At 35.4% G+C, this 19384-nt stretch overlaps 3 protein-coding genes across 3 annotated transcripts; all 3 read left to right on the plus strand.

Annotated features, from left to right (window-relative positions):
• Window positions 1-1471: 1471 nt before the first annotated feature.
• LOC127263755 (uncharacterized) lies at window positions 1472-6214 on the plus strand. Its single transcript, XM_051292957.1, has 3 exons — window positions 1472-1735; window positions 4502-4805; window positions 5286-6214. Exons 1-3 carry the CDS (start codon window positions 1567-1569, stop codon window positions 5920-5922), a joined length of 1110 nt encoding a protein of 369 aa, XP_051148914.1. The 5' UTR covers window positions 1472-1566; the 3' UTR covers window positions 5923-6214.
• Window positions 6215-7092: 878 nt separating this feature from the next.
• LOC127263756 (protein tesmin/TSO1-like CXC 5) lies at window positions 7093-15023 on the plus strand. The gene is made up of 9 exons (XM_051292958.1): window positions 7093-7892; window positions 9010-9120; window positions 9577-9754; window positions 10344-10700; window positions 10790-10893; window positions 10982-11076; window positions 11279-11674; window positions 12508-12723; window positions 14998-15023. The coding sequence occupies exons 1-9, from the start codon at window positions 7564-7566 to the stop codon at window positions 15006-15008; spliced, it is 1797 nt and encodes a 598-aa protein (XP_051148915.1). The 5' UTR covers window positions 7093-7563; the 3' UTR covers window positions 15009-15023.
• A 124-nt stretch (window positions 15024-15147) lies between these two features.
• Window positions 15148-18924, plus strand: LOC127263757 (aspartate aminotransferase, cytoplasmic-like). Its single transcript, XM_051292959.1, has 12 exons — window positions 15148-15274; window positions 15510-15581; window positions 15675-15736; window positions 15823-15906; window positions 16792-16891; window positions 16975-17095; window positions 17399-17562; window positions 17694-17831; window positions 18019-18140; window positions 18235-18329; window positions 18414-18534; window positions 18629-18924. Exons 1-12 carry the CDS (start codon window positions 15218-15220, stop codon window positions 18714-18716), a joined length of 1224 nt encoding a protein of 407 aa, XP_051148916.1. The 5' UTR covers window positions 15148-15217; the 3' UTR covers window positions 18717-18924.
• The last annotated feature ends 460 nt before the right edge of the window (window positions 18925-19384 follow it).

The following is a 19384-nucleotide window of genomic DNA, read 5'->3' on the forward strand; positions in this document are numbered from 1 at the left end:
AAACCCCCAAACAAACACACCCTTATTATATTAATAACTTATTTATTTATTTTAAAAATTATTTAAAATATTTTTTATTTTTATTTATTCAAAATTTGCATAATTTAAATTTTTATTTAGAATAAAAAAACTAAGTTTTATTTAGTATAAATTTTATATTAATAGAAATGATTTTACACAATAAATAAAACACAACATTTTTACTAAAAATACAATAAAATTTACTCTGTTTTTTAAAAAAACTATTGATTCCGTTTTAAATATTTTAATTTATGATTTATAATTAAATTAATTATTTATTTATTTTAATTTTAATGTATAATTATTTATAATATAATAGAACAAATTAATATATCTATACTTCCGGTACAATAACAAATTACATAAATTTTATTTTAATATGTCCACATTTCTTTATATTTAATAAATAAATATTAATTTTAAATATATGTAATAAATATAAATTAATTTAGTAACACATAATATTATACATATAGAATACACTTAATATTATTTATTTATATATTTTTTAATAAATAAATATTTTAATTTATATTTAAAATTTTATTCTTTATAAATTATTTTATGTTTATCATAAATAAATAAATTTTAAATCATGCTTTTATCTAAAAAAAAAATGCTAGTTCATTTTCATAAACCAAACAACACGCAACTATGCTGTTTAGATGAATAGTTTTTAAATTTGATGTTTAAATTTATTTGAAAATAATTTGTACGAAAAAAATATTTGTATGGAGAGTTTTGAAAAAAAAAAAACAATATAAACTAAATTAAATAATAAATAAAAATAAAAAATTTTTGGGATAAAAATCATACACTATATCAGTCATAAAAGAATAGATTCAAACTGTTTTGCACAAATTTTAATATGATATGTATTTTTTTTTTACTTTTTAACTTTTATAATAAAAAATAATATTCATATCGTCCCACCACATATATAATTCATGTTTTCTTTTTCATAAAAGATGACTTACATACTATTAATATAAATTAATTTAATTAAATTTTTAATTTTTTATTTATTTTACATTTCAGCTCAATTAACAAATATTTTTATTTATCTTTAAAGTTCTTTAATTTTTGTATTAAATTAATTTATAATAATAATAAATAAATATATTAAGTTAAAATTATTTAAATGCATATTTTACTTTTTAATTATTATATAAATAATCTCTACTATTTAAATAATCAAGACCTACTATTTAAATAACTGATTTATACTTTAAAAAAAAAAAAAACATTTGAAACAAGATCATCCATCTAGCGTTGGAAAAAAAGAAAAAAAAAAAAAAAAAGAAAGAAAAACAACCAAAAACGTGCTCGCAGCACGCTAATTTTGCTTTTACCAATCCTACGGAAACGTAACGCACAACAAATGCGGTGTGGTCGAAGCAAAGTCAATTCTGGGATTGATAAATCCACTCCGCACCAAATATACGTTGTTCGCCTACGGCGAATCGCCCCATCGTTAGGGTTCTGTCCCACCCTTCAAAAAGGATCGCTTGCTCGAAATTCACGCATATGTGAGCGGAAAGAGAAATGGGTTCGCGCGACAAGGATCAAATGACGCCGCACCAACCATTGCTGAGCAGCCTCGTCGTGCGTCCGACGGACGCCGGAGGAGGGGGAGGAGGCGGTGAATACGAACCTGGGGAGGTTCGTCGTGATCCGCCTCCGTACTCTCGCTCCGACCGGTATGATGGCCAGGGTATGCTTTTTTGTTTTTTGTTATTATTGTTGTTGAAATCGTTCGTCGTGTGATTAATTTATATATATATATATTTAAATTTTGGGTTCGATTTTGTTATGTATTTTATCGTAGGACAAATTTGAGAACTCATCCGTGGGTGTTGGTTATACTGTTTAAAATTAGGGTTTGATAGGGTTTGCTTTTCAATTATCTGATAAATTTATGCTTTGCCTCACGGCAAGCACACGTGCTAAGTCGATTTTGGAGATCGTTTCAGCCTATGCATCAAAGAAGCCGAATAATTTTGTGCGATAATTGTTTGCTCCTTATCTGTACGCATGAGTTGTATAGGTTCTGTGGATAAAGGAGATTGTATGATGATAAGAAAAAGGCTTGAGCAAAATGAAACCATATAGAGGTTGGGCTTTCCCTGAACTTGATGTAGGAAAGAAGCTCATCTTCTTTATGCAGTTGTTCATTGCAGTGCTGGTAGAATCATAAGGTGGTTGTCCAATATTAAGTATGACTATGCAATGTTTTTACTCTTGTTCCTTTTATAATGAAACTTTCAGCGAGAATTTAGTTAGCAATTGTGAGTTCTCCAATTTATCATGGCAACAGTTTGTAACTTCGTGACTTTACTGATTTATAATCCATTATTGCATGATCAACACCAATAAGCAGGATAGATAGATGAAAAGTGAAGAACCTTGCAATTTTATGTAAGGGGAATTGAGCCATGGTATTTTACTAACTTTGATTGCATGCTTGTAATTGATCAATGGGGGAAATAGGTGGATAATATATTTGAAGTGGTTATTTGTATGAAGAGCTTGCTATGAGATGCTGATGTGAGAATCTAATCTGTTTATGGCAACGTTAGTTTAGTTCCAGTTGCTACTTTTTCACCTCTATATTGAGAAAAACAATTAACTATGGCTGCCTGTAACTGAATGTTATCATTCCTAAGTTTGATATCATCATTGTTTTTTATCTGGTTTTCACTATTGTGCTAGGTGACCTATAAACCTGTTCTTTTCTTTGGGGTAATATATGCATATTATGTTTCTTTCAGAGTTGTGGATTTGTATTTATTGAACTCAATTCTCAGATTCTGATTGATGGGGCAGTGCTTGAAATAATAAAGGATTGTTTTACTTAAACCACTGTGTTTCCTTGTGCCCGCATAACTTCTGATTGTTGTGGAAGCATTTCATGCATTAGCTATTATATTGTTTGAAGAACTATACTTCTCTAAGTTATGAGCTCATAAGCAATGAAATTTGACTTACGGGTATACTTGTATCACATATTACAGCACTTTTATCATATGTTATATGTGATGTGATAAAAGCTTCAATATTACTACCTTAATTTACTTGTTATCATGAATGATTTCCTTGAAAGTGGGTCTTCACTTTTATTATATAGCCTGCTTCTCTGTGGTCTCCTCTTGCATACGAAGTAATGCCCTTATGGTCTGTTGAATGGTGAAACGAATTTTGCTGTTGTTTTCTACAGCTCTGAACATTGCCTGGTGCAAGAACTTGATCTTGAGGAAGGCATGTTGGAAATAAGTTGGTTATTGTTTTTGGGTTTTAAGATGGTATAGAGTTGGGATTATTCTTTGATGGGTATAAAACATTTATAATACTGATACGAATCATTGTCTATCAATGAGTTTATGCATGTAAAAAATGTCTGATGGTTTGGTTCAGCTGAATGTGCTGTGCATATGTTGTTGTGGTATCAAGAAACTGAAGGTCTGTATCAATTTAATTCATTTACTCTCTGAAGAGTGGTGGCTTGCCCATGAGAGCATGCTCCGGGTTTGTACTGAAGTTGGTAGGATCACTGTTAAGTCTGGATATCCTGTTGAAGATAATGGTGTGGGATGCATGGTTACCCAAAAGCTGGCTGTGACTAGCAGTGATTTAACATATAATGATTTTGAGGTTTTGTAAAGTTATCACCGAAAGGTTATTTAAGATGTGATTAGCTTTTAAGATTGTACAAGGTTGTGTAAGAGCATATCAAAACTTGCAGGTTTTGTGCCATTTTTTTTGGTCATTTGCGAATAAGGAATGGTAAGAAATGGCTGAAATAGGGGGTTGCATAGTTTGGATTCTCCAGGATAAATACGTGGTATTGCACAGATTCATTTGGAAAACATTCACTGGGGGTGTACTTGGCTTCCGATTGTGTATTCTGGATGTTGTGATTTGGACATTGTCAGTGATGCCAATTGAGTAAGAATCTCTGAGCTCTGAAGGCTTCTACATGCATTTGGAGTGGTCAGACGGGTTTGCATCTTGCAGGCTTGGTGCATTGCATGAGCATTGGGATGGTTATGTTATCGTAAGTGGTTATACTTGAGTTGAGCCTTCATAGGGGCAACCATTGTCTAGCATTGATGCTTGACGATGTATTGGCTGCTAACTAAAGATAGTGATAATATAGATGCTATTTTCAAAGATCTTGAACTCTGATTAGGGTGTGGGATAGAACAGCGTAGTGTGACCTTGCTGAATTTCCATTTTGGGTTATATATGATCTGGTTAGTTGAGAAGATATTTCAAGGCAGTGGTTGACTGGATTCTCTTGATTGTTTGTATTCGTGATGAAGGCACTTCAACAAAGGTTACTGTGTGTTGACATAATTTAAATTTCTCCTTGCCATTTCCCGGGTTGCAAACTTGGATTTATTGGAAACTGTTCCTGGTATCTTCTGCTTAGATGATGATGATGGGTTTTTATATCTTGGGCTTCACTGGCTTTTTTCAGGGTATAGAATACGTGCAGGTTCTGTTTCTCCTGTACGTCGTAGGGATGCACATCATCACTTTAGTCCAGATTTTGAACCATCTGATGGTGCATTGAGGAACCGTGGATTGGGAAATGGGAGAGAACCTGGCAGATATCGTGATTATTCACCGACTTATGGCCGTGGGAAGGATGGTGGCAGGTTTGCTGGTAGAGGTTTTGATCGGTCTGCACCTAGTCCTGGATCATTGAGAGGAGAGGGGCTGCGTCGAAATAACCCGAATGTGCAGCCTAGAGAAGGAGATTGGATTTGCTCTGATCCATTGTGAGTATTTGTTTTGTTCTCTTTTATTATTCTTCCACTCATTTGATTTTATCGATTTTGTGTCATCCTTGTGCCATTTATATGATCAAAACTTTTAATTAACACTGGATTATATTTATAATTTCCACTTTTCTGCACTTTGCTATGTTTTCATTGAGTCAGCGTAAAATATACTTTCTCACATTTTGGCTTTCGGTATGCTAATATTTTGGTGTATGTTTTTTCTATCGTGATTTCTCTTTGGCTTGTGGAAAATCTGCTTTTCTCACATGCACTTTTACACATGGCGGGATTGGTTAGTTACGTTTGCTTAGTGGAGCCTGATAACAATTTTTTCTTGCATTTGTGGCATTTCCTTGAAGGGTAAATGTACCAGTGCAACAAAAGTGCTGCAACAGTTTATGTAGTTTTGAGGATTTTAATTGTTTTCGTAGTTTTGGTTTTTTAATCCTCTTGCCAATACTATGACTTGAATCACAGATGCAAAAACTTGAATTTCGCAAGGCGAGAGTACTGTAACAACTGCACGAGGCCACGGTATGGTTCCCCTGGGAGCCCCAGGAGGGGGGGGTACCCTGGCCCTGCATTTCCTCCTGTGCGCCAGCGCCTTCCTCCTATTCCACTGGATCATTCTCCCAGAGACATTAGCGATGGCTACAGGTCACCTCCTCCTATTCCTCCACCTCGTGGCTGGCTCCGGGATGGTCCCAGAGACTTTAGGTCTCCTCCTGTACCAGTGGGAAGACACGAAGGGAAATTCCTCGACCCTTTTATTCGCAGTGATCGGCGACTTTATCCTGAAGACGACCCGAGGGATAGATACAGGTATGATAGAGCCATGGTTTCCGACTGGGACCATAGAGATCATCGTGCAAGGGACAGCTTGTTTAGTGAGAGGCAAGGGTTCGGGAGCGGGAGGGGGAGGGGGCGGAGGGCATTGTCCCCCTCATTGGCTGTCCCCCCTCGCGGCTGGTCTGCTCGTGTTAGAGATAGGAGTAGGAGCCGGAGTCGGAGTCGGTCTCCCATCAGACGCAGAGGTGGAGGTGGTGGGGGTGGTGGTGGGTACCTGAATAGGAGGCGGCGAGAAGACCGGCGCAGTGGCGGACATGATGAGTGATGCCGGAATTGTTCCGGTGGGTTAGTATATGCATCATGTCTGTAGCTGCTGTAAGAAATGGTTTCCTTCACTCCCTATTGCTATTGCTACTTATACTATTCTGTATTTTTTGCCTAAGTCTTTTCTTTCAACTGTATTTTTACTTTTACATTTTCATTTTTTTTTTAATGTGGAAATTGGAGTATTCTTTACAATGGGTAGATTCGCCTCGGTGGATTTGTATTGAATATGTTTATTGTCGTGTCGGATTTGAATTGAAAGCCTCAATTGTAATCCGATTCGTTTATTATCATGTCAAGTTCATGTATGTCCGTATATATAATCGGTTGAATTTTTTTCTCAAATCTAATTATTTTGTGTCACCTCTAAGTCAGATTTATGGTTTATGTTAAGATCTTCTATTGTTTGGGTTTAGAGTTTAGGGTCTTCTCTTCTCTTAGATCCCCAATCTCTGTTATAACAATACACGACTTGAAAAAGAATTTCAGTATATAACTATATATAGAAATATCCTTGACTGTGTTATAGGAACAGACTAAAAAGGTTTTAGTGACAAGTATTTGGATAATTGAGTTTAGTAGTTTTATAGTTGGGTAGATTTATATTTTAATTTTAAATAATAAAATGTGATATATGTTAAAACAATGGTAAAATATAAAACTTAAAATTGAATAATAATAATAATAATAATAATAATAATAATAATAATTCATTATTACAGGCCGGACAGACTCATCCCCGAACTTTTTATTTAAAATTCAAAAAATTATGAGTTTTCTTGGACGAACTCTTTAAACCTATCGTTCTATAAACTTACAGAATTGAATATAATTTAATTATACTTTTTATATATCTATATAAATAAATTACTTTTTTTTAAAATAAAAATATATCAATTAAATTATAAAAAATACAATAAAACTCCAACTAAACCCAATATTTTCCTTTTTAGGATCAAAGGGTGACGGCAGTTTGGTTCACGTAACAAAATTTTGTGAAGAAGGCAGGCGCCTGAAATCAACGGCTGTGAACTCATCACTGCTGCTTTTATGAATTTTGACCGTGCGATGAAAGCGTAAACAGCAGCCGTCGGATGAGATCCTTCCCGAAATCTAACCGTTGAAAATTTACGAAATTGAATTTCAAAAGCAAAGCTAGAGAGGGAGGACGACACTCTCTCAGAGCCCCCAACCCCTCTCTTTCGAAGGAAAAAAAAAAAAAAAACAAAAAAAATCATTCCTTTGCCTCTCCAACCATACACGTTCATCATACGCGTATATATATCTACGCGTATTCGAATTTATTTGCGCCTGTATGGATCCATTCTCGTTCGGATTGAGGCTCAATAGCGGCAGGATTATTGGGGTTTCTTTTGAATTGTTTGTGTTTGTTCGAATCTGAGCTCGTGTGAATAATTATTTACGGTGCGGAATTTGGAATTCGATTGTTTCTTTGGGCTGCGGACGCAAAATCCGAAGGCTTTCGGGTTGTTCTGGTGGATAAATCGTTGGATTTGAGTATTGGTGGCTATGGATTATTTCTGATTTTTTTTTTTTTTTTCAATTCAATTGGTGTGTTCCTCCTGTTTGTGGAAGTTTTTGGATTTTGGTTTTCTGTTGTCGCTTTGGTTTTGATTATTGAATGGAGCAAAGAGAGGGAGCGGATTTCCCTCCAAAAAAGCTACCGCCGCAGTCGGAAACTTCGTCGTCGACTCCAGCCGATTTTCCGGCGAGGAAGCTCGTGAGGCAGCTGGATTTTACTGGTCTTAGTGATGGCGCCACCGCATCGAGTGCGGAGCATCCACAGTCGGCAAATTCGAGCCAGCCGGCTCCTCGGCAGCCACAATTGGCGAAGTCGAGCCAGCCGCCGATGCCCGCTCACCTTCACCCGCCGCAGATGGTATTTATGACGACACAACAGCCACTGCAGCCGGCGGCTCCCCCCGCTCATCCTTCTTTGCGCCCAATTGCGTGAGTCTATTTTACATTCTTGATCAATACTGATTATTGTTTACTTGTAAAGGTTTGAAGCTCATTTGGAATACATTTCAGTTCGGAGAGCTGAAGATAAACGGAGTTTTGGCCGTTTCATTTTCTTTTCTTAATTTTGTTGTCAGTATCTTAGTTATTTTGTTCAATTTATATTATCCTTGATTCTTCCTGCTATTTTAGTGAGACGTAAGGTGTGTGTGTGGGAGGGGTGGTTCAAGAGCTCCCATGATCAGTTTGCTCTGAAAAGATTGGAAAATTTAGTATTAGAGAGTTAATAGTTTCGATTCGATCCCCACACTGTGGGCTGTGACAAGTGGAAATAGCATGGTAAGTTTGATATTATAATGTGTAATTTTGGGAAGTTTTGACGTATCTTTATGCATGTTGGAAGAGTTCCTGTGGATTTGGATTTAAAGTTTATATTTTTCTTTCTTTTGCACTTAGTTGAAGCATGCCTACATGCCTTGTCATCTGATTGGATGACGACCTTTTATCCTTTTTTGGATAGTTTTTGGCCTATTTGGAAAAAGTTATGTGCTATTGGATAATCCTAGTGAGGCTTTTCATATATTCTGGCTGTTTGCTTGATTGTTTGACGCAAGTATAGAGGACGTATACATGTTCTTCTATTAGATAGATCTTGGATGGATATGAGCCATTTGGGAAACATGAATGTTAGATTGTGGTGCTGGAATTTTTTCCATATGGTTCTTGGTGTTTATTTAATTGCTTGACGCGATTGTATGCGTTAATCCATTTTATTTTGGGTATTTTTTGGGGACCAGTACTCTGCTCAATGCATTATTTCTGATAATTGTGACATTATTTCCTTTTTGTTTTTTACATATTACATCATCGCTGCTTTCTCTGCCTTACATGTATTTCATATCTCGCATTGTATCGGATGATTGTCAATGTTTTTTATGGTTCTCTTCAATTTTTGAGAAGCAAATATAACATCTCTCTCTGAGGTTGATGCCTGGAATTTGGCCTTGTATTCTATGAGTGTATATTTGATCATACATTCTCCTGATTACATTATTGTTTAGAATTGCAGTTCTCATGATTTTTGTTTTAAATGAATTTCCTATCTCAGAAAACCTGAATCCCCAAGAGCAAGGTCGAGACAGAATGTGAATGACGTAAAAGATTGTACGCCAAAGAAGCCAAAACAGTGTAATTGCAAGCATTCACGATGCTTGAAGTTGTAAGTAACTGCTGCTTTTTGTTTATGCTTCATTGAAAATGGCTGGCTTCTCAAAATCCATTTCACGTTCATCCCTCTGTGATCTTTATCAACAATTTTTCTGAAGCTCAAGCAACTGTATAAAAATAAATTTGGAGTCTCAAAGATTGTAAATAAGATTATTACTCTTAGTGTATTGAATTTGCCAGTATTAACTTTGTATCTTTAAGTCCTTTTCCTTTGCTTACTCATGTTTTCTTACTTTTAAAAGGGGAACAACTTTTAGATCCTTCTGCTTTTTTCCACAGCTCTTCCATTTCTACTCCAATCAACTATACCATGTTTTTATATATTGAAAATTTTATTAGATACTTTCATTTGGCTAGTGGATAGGAAAAAACACAATCTTAGAGATCTTTACACTGCATGGCGGCATATCTAATTGGCTATGTATCACTTTTATCAATCTTATGTCAGATATTGTGAATGTTTTGCATCGGGAACCTATTGTGATGGTTGCAACTGTGCAAATTGTCATAACAATGTTGAAAATGAAGCTGCCAGACGTGAAGCAGTTGAGGCGACTCTGGAGCGCAATCCAAATGCTTTCAGGCCAAAAATTGCTAGTAGTCCTTATGGACCCCGAGATAGAAGGGTACACTCAAAACTCATGCACCATCTAATTAAAATGCATTTTCATATATAAATCATTGGACTTGAAGTAGTCATTATATCCTATCATGTCTTCACCGTTTCTAGTATGTTATATTTAATCCACTTTATTAGATTTGCTTGTATGGAATCTCTTCAACTATCATTATATTTTTTATTTATGGTGCTGTCTTTAGTTCTCAGAAAGTTTAATTTACATCATATAGTAGAGCATGTTTGAAACTTTTTTGCTTCAACCAGCGTACTAATTTGTGTTTACTGTCGTTACATTTATTTCCAGATTATATGATAGTTGTCTTTTCCAATTTACTTGTGAAAGACATGTTCGTTGAAGTTGAATCCTGTGGTTAGTATAAGCTCGTGGTTAGCATGTCATTTCCATTTATTTGTGTATGCAAGAATCTGAATTCTCTCACCAATACTTGGTCTATATACATGTTTATGAAATTATATCTCCTGGGAGTGTTCTCAACAACTCCTCTCAAAATGAATGAGTTGCAACATTTTTTCTGTTTGAATAAGCGACTAGTGTGTTTCATAAAATATGCTAGTGTGTTTCATAAAATATGCAGGAAGAGATGGGCGAAATATTGGTTTCAGGAAAGCATAACAAAGGATGTCACTGTAAGAAATCTGGGTGTCTCAAGAAGTACTGTGAATGCTTCCAAGCAAATATTCTTTGCTCCGAAAATTGCAAATGCATGGACTGCAAAAATTACGAAGGAAGTGAAGAGAGACAAGCTCTCTTCCATGGAGATCATGCCAATAACATGATGCATATCCAGCAGGCAGCCAATGCTGCAATTACAGGTGCAATTGGATCTTCTGGTTTTGGTTCACCCCAAGTGGGCAAAAAACGGAAGGGTCAAGATCTTTTCTTTGGATCAACAACAAAAGACCCCGCACACAGGCTTGAACCGTTGCAACAGGTAAATTCATTCATATTTGTAAAATTGGTGAAACGTGAAACTTCATCCATTCGATGGCTCTCTGATATGCTTTATTGCCCTAACAACAGGCTAACCAGATAAAGGCTTCTGTATCTTCCTCTCCCTTCTCTCCAGTTCCTTGTGCTCACCCTGGCAATGCATCGGTATTAAGTCCATCCAAATATAGATATAGGTACAGACTACAAACACACCTTTTCTTCGAAGATTCACCTGTCACCATTTTTATCACGCAGTACTAATTTGATACCTTGCATTTAAAGGTCCCTCTTAGCTGACATCATTCAGCCCCAGGATTTGAAAGAGCTGTGCTCAGTTCTTGTTGTGTATTCGGCAGAAGCTGCGAAGATGTTTGAAGGTAAACTCGGCTTTGAAAGTTCTTGCTTGGTAATTAGCTTTATTAAATGTACTTGCTCCTACGACGCTACACATTAATGGAAGTCAGGACTCAGAATTAAGGGAAAATGTCCACTTTTAGAAATCATTTTATTGAGATTTTCTTGTGATGCTTTTGCTTTTCCCTAATTCATTATTCAAATCTCCTGTTTTTATTTCTTCAGGCAGAGGTGCAACAGACAAGCAAACAGAAGCTTCCGGAGAAACCTCAATGGGTTCGTCAATTCAAGACCAGCAACATTCTGCAGCCGAGGAAGCTCCGACCAATGATCATTCATCTGAAAAGTTGGATGAGAAGGCCAAGCCCGAGTCTGCTTCTGATGGAGCTGACACATCGAAAGGGCCAATATCTCCCAGCACATTAGCTCTACTCTGCGATGAAGGAGCCACAATGTTCAGTACTGTTGACTCCTCCAATGGGTTGGTGGCCCATAACAACTCAAATTCTCAGTCGTCGGATGAACAAGGGCCCAGCGAGGTCTACGCTGAGCAGGAAAGAATCGTTTTAACAAAGTTCCGAGATTGCCTCAACAAGCTCATCACATTAGGAGAAATAAAAGGCAAGTTCCATCTTCTTCCCTAGTTTGCATATTCTCCCTCGTAGCTTAAAAATTATTTAACATTTCATTAAATTTTAAAATATTGTACAAAATCATCAAACGTTAATGGATTGGTGGGTGCTATTGTTATGCGAGCACTACAGTTTGGTGATTATGTGCAATATGTTTTAAAATACAAGGGAATATTACCTAGTTGGTGCAAACGATTTAAAATACATAAGCAATTTTATTCATATAAATAAAATAGGTAAAATTGTTCATAACTCTCATTAGTTTTGAAATTCAGCTTCAAATTTCCCAGTATTTTAAAAATTGCATAGCTTCCTTTATACTTTAAAAAACGTTGCATAAACCCCACCATCATAAAACATTCATTGTGTGATGAGAATAGAGTTCCATACAACATTTTTTTAAAGCATAAGGAAGCGCCATGCAATTTTTAAAATAAAGTGGAGATTTACGCTAAGTTTCGAAACCACAATGGAGTTTCATGCAGTATTTTTTAAAGTATAAGGGGGCGTTATGCAATTTTTAAAGTAAAAAGAGAATTTACGCTGAGTTTCAAAACCGCTGAATTTCAAAACCATAAAGAAGTTATAGAAAATTTTGCCAATAAAATATAAAAAATCTGCCGACACATACACAGTATCAGTATTTTAAGATATTGCCATTCTTACATAATAGAACTTTTCTAGACATCTTGGTATCGATTTTGCAGGTCCATCCGCTTCGCCAATTTCTGGCCATTGAACTTTAAACATTAGGCTTTTAAAATTATTTGTTCCAATTCTTTTTATGTTACCGGCAGCTGATCCATTGCTTCTGCCCTATAGAAACAAAGTATTCGTCATTGGCGCGAACACAGTCAGGAAACAACGATAAAGATCCTACAAGTAGCAGCGCCACTTCTAACACAACTAGGAATCAACAGTCGGCAGGCAACGGTCGAATTTCGATTCCTTCAGAGAGCAGCAGTCTAACAGTAACACCCCATCAGAAAATAAAAAGCGCCGAAAATGGTGATGTAAAAATAGCAGCAACACCAGAAGGTCAGTTGTAAAATCTGAGCTTTGGAGTAGAAATTTTTCTACTAATTATATATATACATATCTGCAGCTGCCTGTAACATTCAGGCTATTATTATTATTATTTAGATTTTGCCTACGGTAAATATAGAACGCCATTCTTAGAAGTACTGACATATATATATATATATATATTTATATTTATTTTACATATGAATCTAATTATAATTCATACATTTGGTAGCTTATGCATTTAAAGTATAAATACACCAGTTTCCTTGCTCTGTTTTTTTTGTTTTGTTTTGTTTTTTTTTTTTTTCCCGTGTATTCATCAAACTTTTTGGGTGTGTCTGTAGTATAATATAAAATAATGATAATAATAATTGTTTGATGTGATATTTTTTTTTAAAAAAAAAAAGAATTTGAATAGTAAATATATACGGTAAAACCTACGAAAGAATACAATATGTATTTTTGGTTTAATATAGGAGTTGGTATCAAAGTTGTCAAACAATTAGTGAGATTAGCACGAGAGAAGAGATCAAAAGCATATTTGGCATAAAATATATAATATCCATCCGAATTATCATAAGTATCAAGACCCAAAAAAAATATAAAATGATCAAAACTTTTCATATCAAAATGTTGTTAAAGGTAGTTTTATAAATCATTAATATAGAGAAGAAAAATTAAAAGTTCAGAATACTTCCGACCAATAATCAGAATAGAGTATTATTTTGCAACTGAGCATTGGAGTCCATCTAATACCCTCGATCACAAATCCAATCCCTACACCACGAGATATCCCTTACGGGACTTGTTGTTTGCATCAATTGTTCCATTAGATAGTGGGTTGAGTTGAGTTTTGTTAATTTTCCAACTCGTAGTCATATATAGGAAGCGGAATAAAAGTTTAAATAAATAAATAAATGTTAGACTTGTCACAAAAGCAACGCATGTCTTCTACTAATAACAAATCAAATATGAACCACAAAATTGAGCTAGAGGACCACATTACTACTACTAGTACTAATTCTTATAACATTAATTAATAGTGCATATAAATAAATGTGGACAGTGACTGTTGAACAAACAAATTTAGTCATTAAGCATGTTGCCCATTACTAAATAAATAAAACCAATGAAATCAAATCGTCCTTCTTTTGTTCATTTGTCAAACCCTAAAAAAGCATGCTCACATGAAATTCATTTATTTTAAATTATTATTAACATTAAAGTAAGTGTAAATCACTCCTTGACCATTTCTTTTATAAATATTTTGATTTTCAGACAAGTATAATTTAAGATTGTTGAAAATAATGGGAGATGAATGATAAGGTTTGTTAGGATAAATAAAAAATAATAATTATAAATTAATTATTACTTTTTTCATCCTATAATACATTATATTTTTTATTTTAGTTTGTTCTTTTTTATTTGATATTTTTTTATATTCAATAAAATTTATTAATTTAAAACATAATTAATAAATATAAATCAAGTTAGTTACTTCGAAACATATTATATTATATTATATATTATGCAAATCCACTAAAATCATTTCATTTTTATCAATCTTTTTAATAAATAAATATTTTATCTCAAATCAAATGAATTATTGATTCGAAATAGAAAAAAAATATTTATTATTACAAATAAATAATTTTTTTATTATAAATAAATATATATAAAATTAACTGATATAAAATAATACTCCCTCCTATTTTTTTATTTGAAATGTGTAATAACTATTGTCCTATATTTTTTTAAACGCAAAATTTATTTTTTTACTGTTCATTCATTTATTACTTTTAATCTCTATATTATTATAATAAAAGATATTTTAGGACAATATAAAATAAATTGAGGGAATATAATATCCCGTGCAACACAGATGAAGTATCTGTCCACTTTTAACTTATCTATTTTGCTATTATTTAAAAAGAAAAATATTTTTATATTTTACAATATAATATTAAAAAGTAAATATTTTTTTATTATATTATTAAATATAAAATACTAATATTCTAAAATTTATTAAAAAAAAAACGATTACAAAAGAAGTACTATAATTCAGTTTACGGCCATATATATTCCGGTCATCTGAACTTGCAGTTATTAGTTATATACATCTTTTTGATGCGTCACCGCAACTTTCACAGATGTACCTCTGTGTATAAAGTAACCGTTAAAATCTGTGTCGCTCGAAATGACTGTAATAACCTTAACTCATTAACTTTGTAATTTTATTTTTATTTTTAATTTTATTTTTTGTTTAACCTTGTAAATGGTAATCAGACAGTCTTTAGACTTTGGCGGTGTCGGGTTGTGGAGGAGATGGAGCCAACGGTAAAATCCGCCCGCCCCCGGATTCCCTTTGCCCCTCGCCCACGTTTTCACCACCGCCCCACGCTGATACTCACCTCTCTCTCTCTCTCTCTCTATATATATATATATATATGAAAGAGGCACGAACGATCACTGTCCCTCTCACTGCCGTACCTTGCCGATCTGAAGAATGTCGGATTCCGTCTTCGCCGCCGTCGCTCAGGCTCCCGAAGATTCTATTTTAGGGGTAACATGATCCTCCAAATTTGTTCTTCAATTTCTGTGTACTTCGTGTTAGCGGTTACTTTTCTGTTTATGAGTTCATGTGCTTTTAGAGAATTGATTCCCTTCCCCATGAGTATTGGATTGATTATCGTATGAACGACGACGATCGTAGGATAGATTTGATTCTTCGTTTCCATATTTTCTTTAAAAAAAATTCTGATGAACACGGATCGATCTCGGATCGTGTATAAAACCAGGTCACGGTTGCTTATAACAAAGATCAGAGCCCTAACAAGCTGAATTTGGGCGTTGGTGCTTATCGAACGGAGGTATGTTCTTCGTTCGATCCTTTCCTTTCCTTTCTTGAGTGTGATTCAAAGTACGATTATATGCAGAAGAAGACTTACAATTTTTTTGTACAGGAAGGGAAACCTCTTGTCTTGAATGTAGTGCGGAAGGCAGAGCAGCTGCTTGTTAATGATACGTATGCTTGTTTTCTGATTCTTATGTCAATCTGAATAGTGTAATCGTCATCTTCTTCTACAATTACCATATTTTGTTGTTATGCAGTTCTCGTGTGAAAGAGTATCTTCCAATCACTGGCTTGGCAGATTTCAACAAGCTGAGTGCCAAGCTCATCCTCGGAGGCACCAGGTACTGAAAACCAGTATGTGTAATCTAAATTGCTTCAATTATATGGAATTAAGCTATTTATGTTAAAATACAATACATAAACTAACAATATTCTACACATTAGCTATATATATCAATATAGTATAACCTGTGAAACATGTAATTTGAAAACATCTTGCTGTCTGGTACTTGTCATGAGATCAATGATAATGTATAGTGTATAAACTATTGTTAAGTGTTTTATTAATTATTTGACCCAGGCAAGGCAGATAACACAGTTTTATATAGCACAATATTATGCTCCTCCATATAAAAGTATGTGGTGTGCAATTTATATATTGTATTGTGTTGTATATGTATATCTATTGTGCTGAAAACAATAATATAATGTGCTGTATATTAATTATTATCGGCTGTTCAAATATGTGCTGCATATTGTATTATACTGTTAGAATATATACTTACTATCATATGTTGTAATTTATGCGACGTCTGCCCTATACTAATTGGCAAACCATAGCTTATTTGAAAACATAAGCCGTCTGTCAGTTTTTCAGGTGATGATTGGGAAACTATAACTGGTCCCATTTCTATGATATATAACTGATTTGTGAAATGGAATTTCAGGAATTCTCAACAGTTTTTGTGAAATTCATCTTTCTATTTTAGAGGTTTTTAGCATTTGTTGCACCCTATTACTTTAATTTTGATCTGATTGAGTTACGACCTTTTCGAATCTGGATTCAGCCCGGCCATTCAGGAGAGTAGAGTGGCGACTAATTTCAGGAATTCTCAACAGTTTTTGTGAAATTCATCTTTCTATGTTAGAGGTTTCTAGCATTTGTTGCACCCTATTGCTTTAATTTTGATCTGATTGAGTTACGACCTTTTCGAATCTGGATTCAGCCCGGCCATTCAGGAGAGTAGAGTGGCGACTGTGCAGTGTTTATCCGGGACAGGTTCATTAAGGGTTGGAGCCGAATTTCTTGCCCAACATTATCCTGTTGTAAGTACCCTTTTGTCTCCTTCACTACATTGGTTGTCATGAAACCTTTTGCAATGTTGATTGAATATTGCTTCTATTGGCAGAAAACTATACTCATTCCGGTGCCGACGTGGGGGAATCACCCAAAGGTTTTCAATGCAGCAGGACTGTCCGTGCAGACTTATCGGTATTATGATCCAAGCACAAGAGGCTTGGATTTCTCAGGTTTTATACTCTGATCTGCTATGTGAACTCTTCTCTATCGGATTAATTCATGGTGTGTAGGAATTCATTTCGACTGAATATGTTAATATTGTTAAATTTGGAAATACATCGTTAACTACATATTATTTAATTTTTCTACACGAACCTCTTGTTCTATACCATGTTGAATGACCGTCTTCACTTCAGAGTTTAATGAATATGATGTTGGTTTGAAGGTAGTATGGTGAAATGTGTCAGCAGCACATTTTTTCTGAATGTTTTTGTGCTTTGAATTCTGTTCCGTGACAATGATTCCGTGCACAGGACTGTTGGAAGATCTCGGGAATGCACCGTCAAGAGCAATAGTTCTTTTCCATGCATGTGCTCATAACCCAACGGGAGTCGACCCGACTTCTGATCAGTGGGAGCAAATTAGGCAGCTGGTGCGATCGAAAAGGTTGCTTCCGTTTTTCGATAGCGCTTATCAGGTAGGCTCCAATGTTTTTCGACTGGACCAACGGTGTTTTTTTCGTTGAATCGAAACCTTTGCGTTAGTATTTTTTTTTTTTTGTTCGTTGAATCGAAACCTTTCCAACCGAACCATACATTCATGTGTTAGGGCTTTGCTAGTGGGAGCCTTGACGCTGATGCAGGGTCTGTCCGGGCATTTGTTGCTGACGGGGGCGAATGTCTTGCAGCACAGAGTTATGCTAAAAACATGGGAATGTATGGCGAGAGAGTTGGCGCACTTAGCATCGTGAGTCTCTTCAATTTCTATTGTAAATACATTGCCCGTAGTTGTTTTGTTACATCACATTGCTAGCTCCAATGATGTCTGTAGATAGCCATTCTTGAGTAATAAGTGCATTTTTGTGCCGGTTAATGAGTTGCTTCGGTTTTTGTCTACTCCCTCGAACATCATTGGAGCTAACTTTGATATGCAGGTATGCAGAAGTGCCGAAATTGCCAAAAGGGTCGAAAGCCAACTAAAACTGGTCATCAGGCCAATGTATTCGAATCCACCCATTCATGGAGCTTCTATTGTCGCCACCATACTCAAGGATGGGTACATATCTTTTTCGAACCTTATGAAGCAAATCCTTCCCTATACAATAAACTGATAACCGTTACCCTGTCGATGCTTGGGATTCCATGTCTAGGGAACTTTACAACGAATGGACAGTTGAGCTCAAAGCCATGGCCGATAGGATCATCAGCATGCGCCAGCAACTTTTCGATGCTCTAAAAGCTAAAGGTAAGATAAGATACTTCCGGCTTTCTCAACATATTTGCAACAACACTAATCTCCCCTAATAGCATAGCTTTCTAACTTTTGAAGGAACCGCGGGGGACTGGAGTCACATTATAAAGCAGATAGGGATGTTCACGTTCACCGGGCTGAATGCGGACCAAGTGGCCTTCATGACTAAGGAATACCACATCTACATGACATTTGACGGGTAACAACGAAAACTTAATCCTCATATCTTAATAAAGACATCACGGCGCTACTCTAGTTAACATTTTCTTTCCTTGCGATTGATTTGTTTGCAGGAGGATCAGCATGGCGGGGCTGAGTTCGAAAACAGTTCCGCATCTTGTAGAAGCCATACATGCTGCCGTTACAACCATTGGTGCATAGATCGCCGGAGGCGCTTTCTCAATAGATCAATTTTAAGCAGGTAAATTTTTTTCACCAGGGATATTAATATTGTTGTTGAATAAAGCAGAAGTTTGATTTTAGAGGGATGGATATGTATGTACCCTTAAAATTTTCTGCTTGAGAGGTTACTATAAAGTGTTTCTAAATTGACTATGAGTTCTTTATTTTAGAACTGTTTCTGGTAGCATATGCACATTGCACACACATGTATAGGGTAAGGACTCGAATAGAAGGAACTTATTCTTTGACATGAAAATTAAGCCGTACATGCGTCGAAGAATAGATTATAAGATTTGGTTGATAGTCACGTACCATAGATTATATCTCTGACAACGGAACGAAAGTCGCGAATCGAAGGATCATGGAACACCAGAGGCAGAGGCAGGCCTGAAAGTGATAGACATGAATTAGAATTAAGGATTGGAGGAAAGAAAGAGATGATTATATATGATTGACCTGAAATCGAAAATGGCCGGAGGAGGAGGAGGGAGAGGAAGGTAGAGACGAAGCCTTTTGCAGGTGGAGGAGCGAGCGGCGCCGGAGCACCAAGGAAAGGTGTTTATGGAGGTAACAAAACTCTGTTTGGTTTTAAGGATCGGGCGATGGTTGTGGTTGTGGTGCCATGTCCGATAGATAATCCTCCTTGG

This window comes from Andrographis paniculata, unplaced genomic scaffold (genome assembly GCF_009805555.1).
Source record: "Andrographis paniculata isolate CXL003 unplaced genomic scaffold, ASM980555v1 Contig69END, whole genome shotgun sequence".
NCBI classification, from domain to species: domain Eukaryota; kingdom Viridiplantae; phylum Streptophyta; class Magnoliopsida; order Lamiales; family Acanthaceae; genus Andrographis; species Andrographis paniculata.

Coding starts and splice junctions, on each gene's coding strand:
- LOC127263755 (XM_051292957.1), top strand. CDS start 1,567: ATGGGTTCGCGCGACAAGGATCAAATGACGCCGCACCAACCATTGCTG. Junction 1,736..4,501: donor CGACCGGTATGATGGCCAGG/GTATGCTTTTTT, acceptor GGCTTTTTTCAG/GGTATAGAATACGTGCAGGT. Junction 4,806..5,285: donor TGGATTTGCTCTGATCCATT/GTGAGTATTTGT, acceptor CTTGAATCACAG/ATGCAAAAACTTGAATTTCG.
- LOC127263756 (XM_051292958.1), top strand. CDS start 7,564: ATGGAGCAAAGAGAGGGAGCGGATTTCCCTCCAAAAAAGCTACCGCCG. Junction 7,893..9,009: donor CCTTCTTTGCGCCCAATTGC/GTGAGTCTATTT, acceptor TTCCTATCTCAG/AAAACCTGAATCCCCAAGAG. Junction 9,755..10,343: donor ATGGACCCCGAGATAGAAGG/GTACACTCAAAA, acceptor TAAAATATGCAG/GAAGAGATGGGCGAAATATT.
- LOC127263757 (XM_051292959.1), top strand. CDS start 15,218: ATGTCGGATTCCGTCTTCGCCGCCGTCGCTCAGGCTCCCGAAGATTCT. Junction 15,907..16,791: donor CTCATCCTCGGAGGCACCAG/GTACTGAAAACC, acceptor ATCTGGATTCAG/CCCGGCCATTCAGGAGAGTA. Junction 16,892..16,974: donor TTGCCCAACATTATCCTGTT/GTAAGTACCCTT, acceptor TTCTATTGGCAG/AAAACTATACTCATTCCGGT.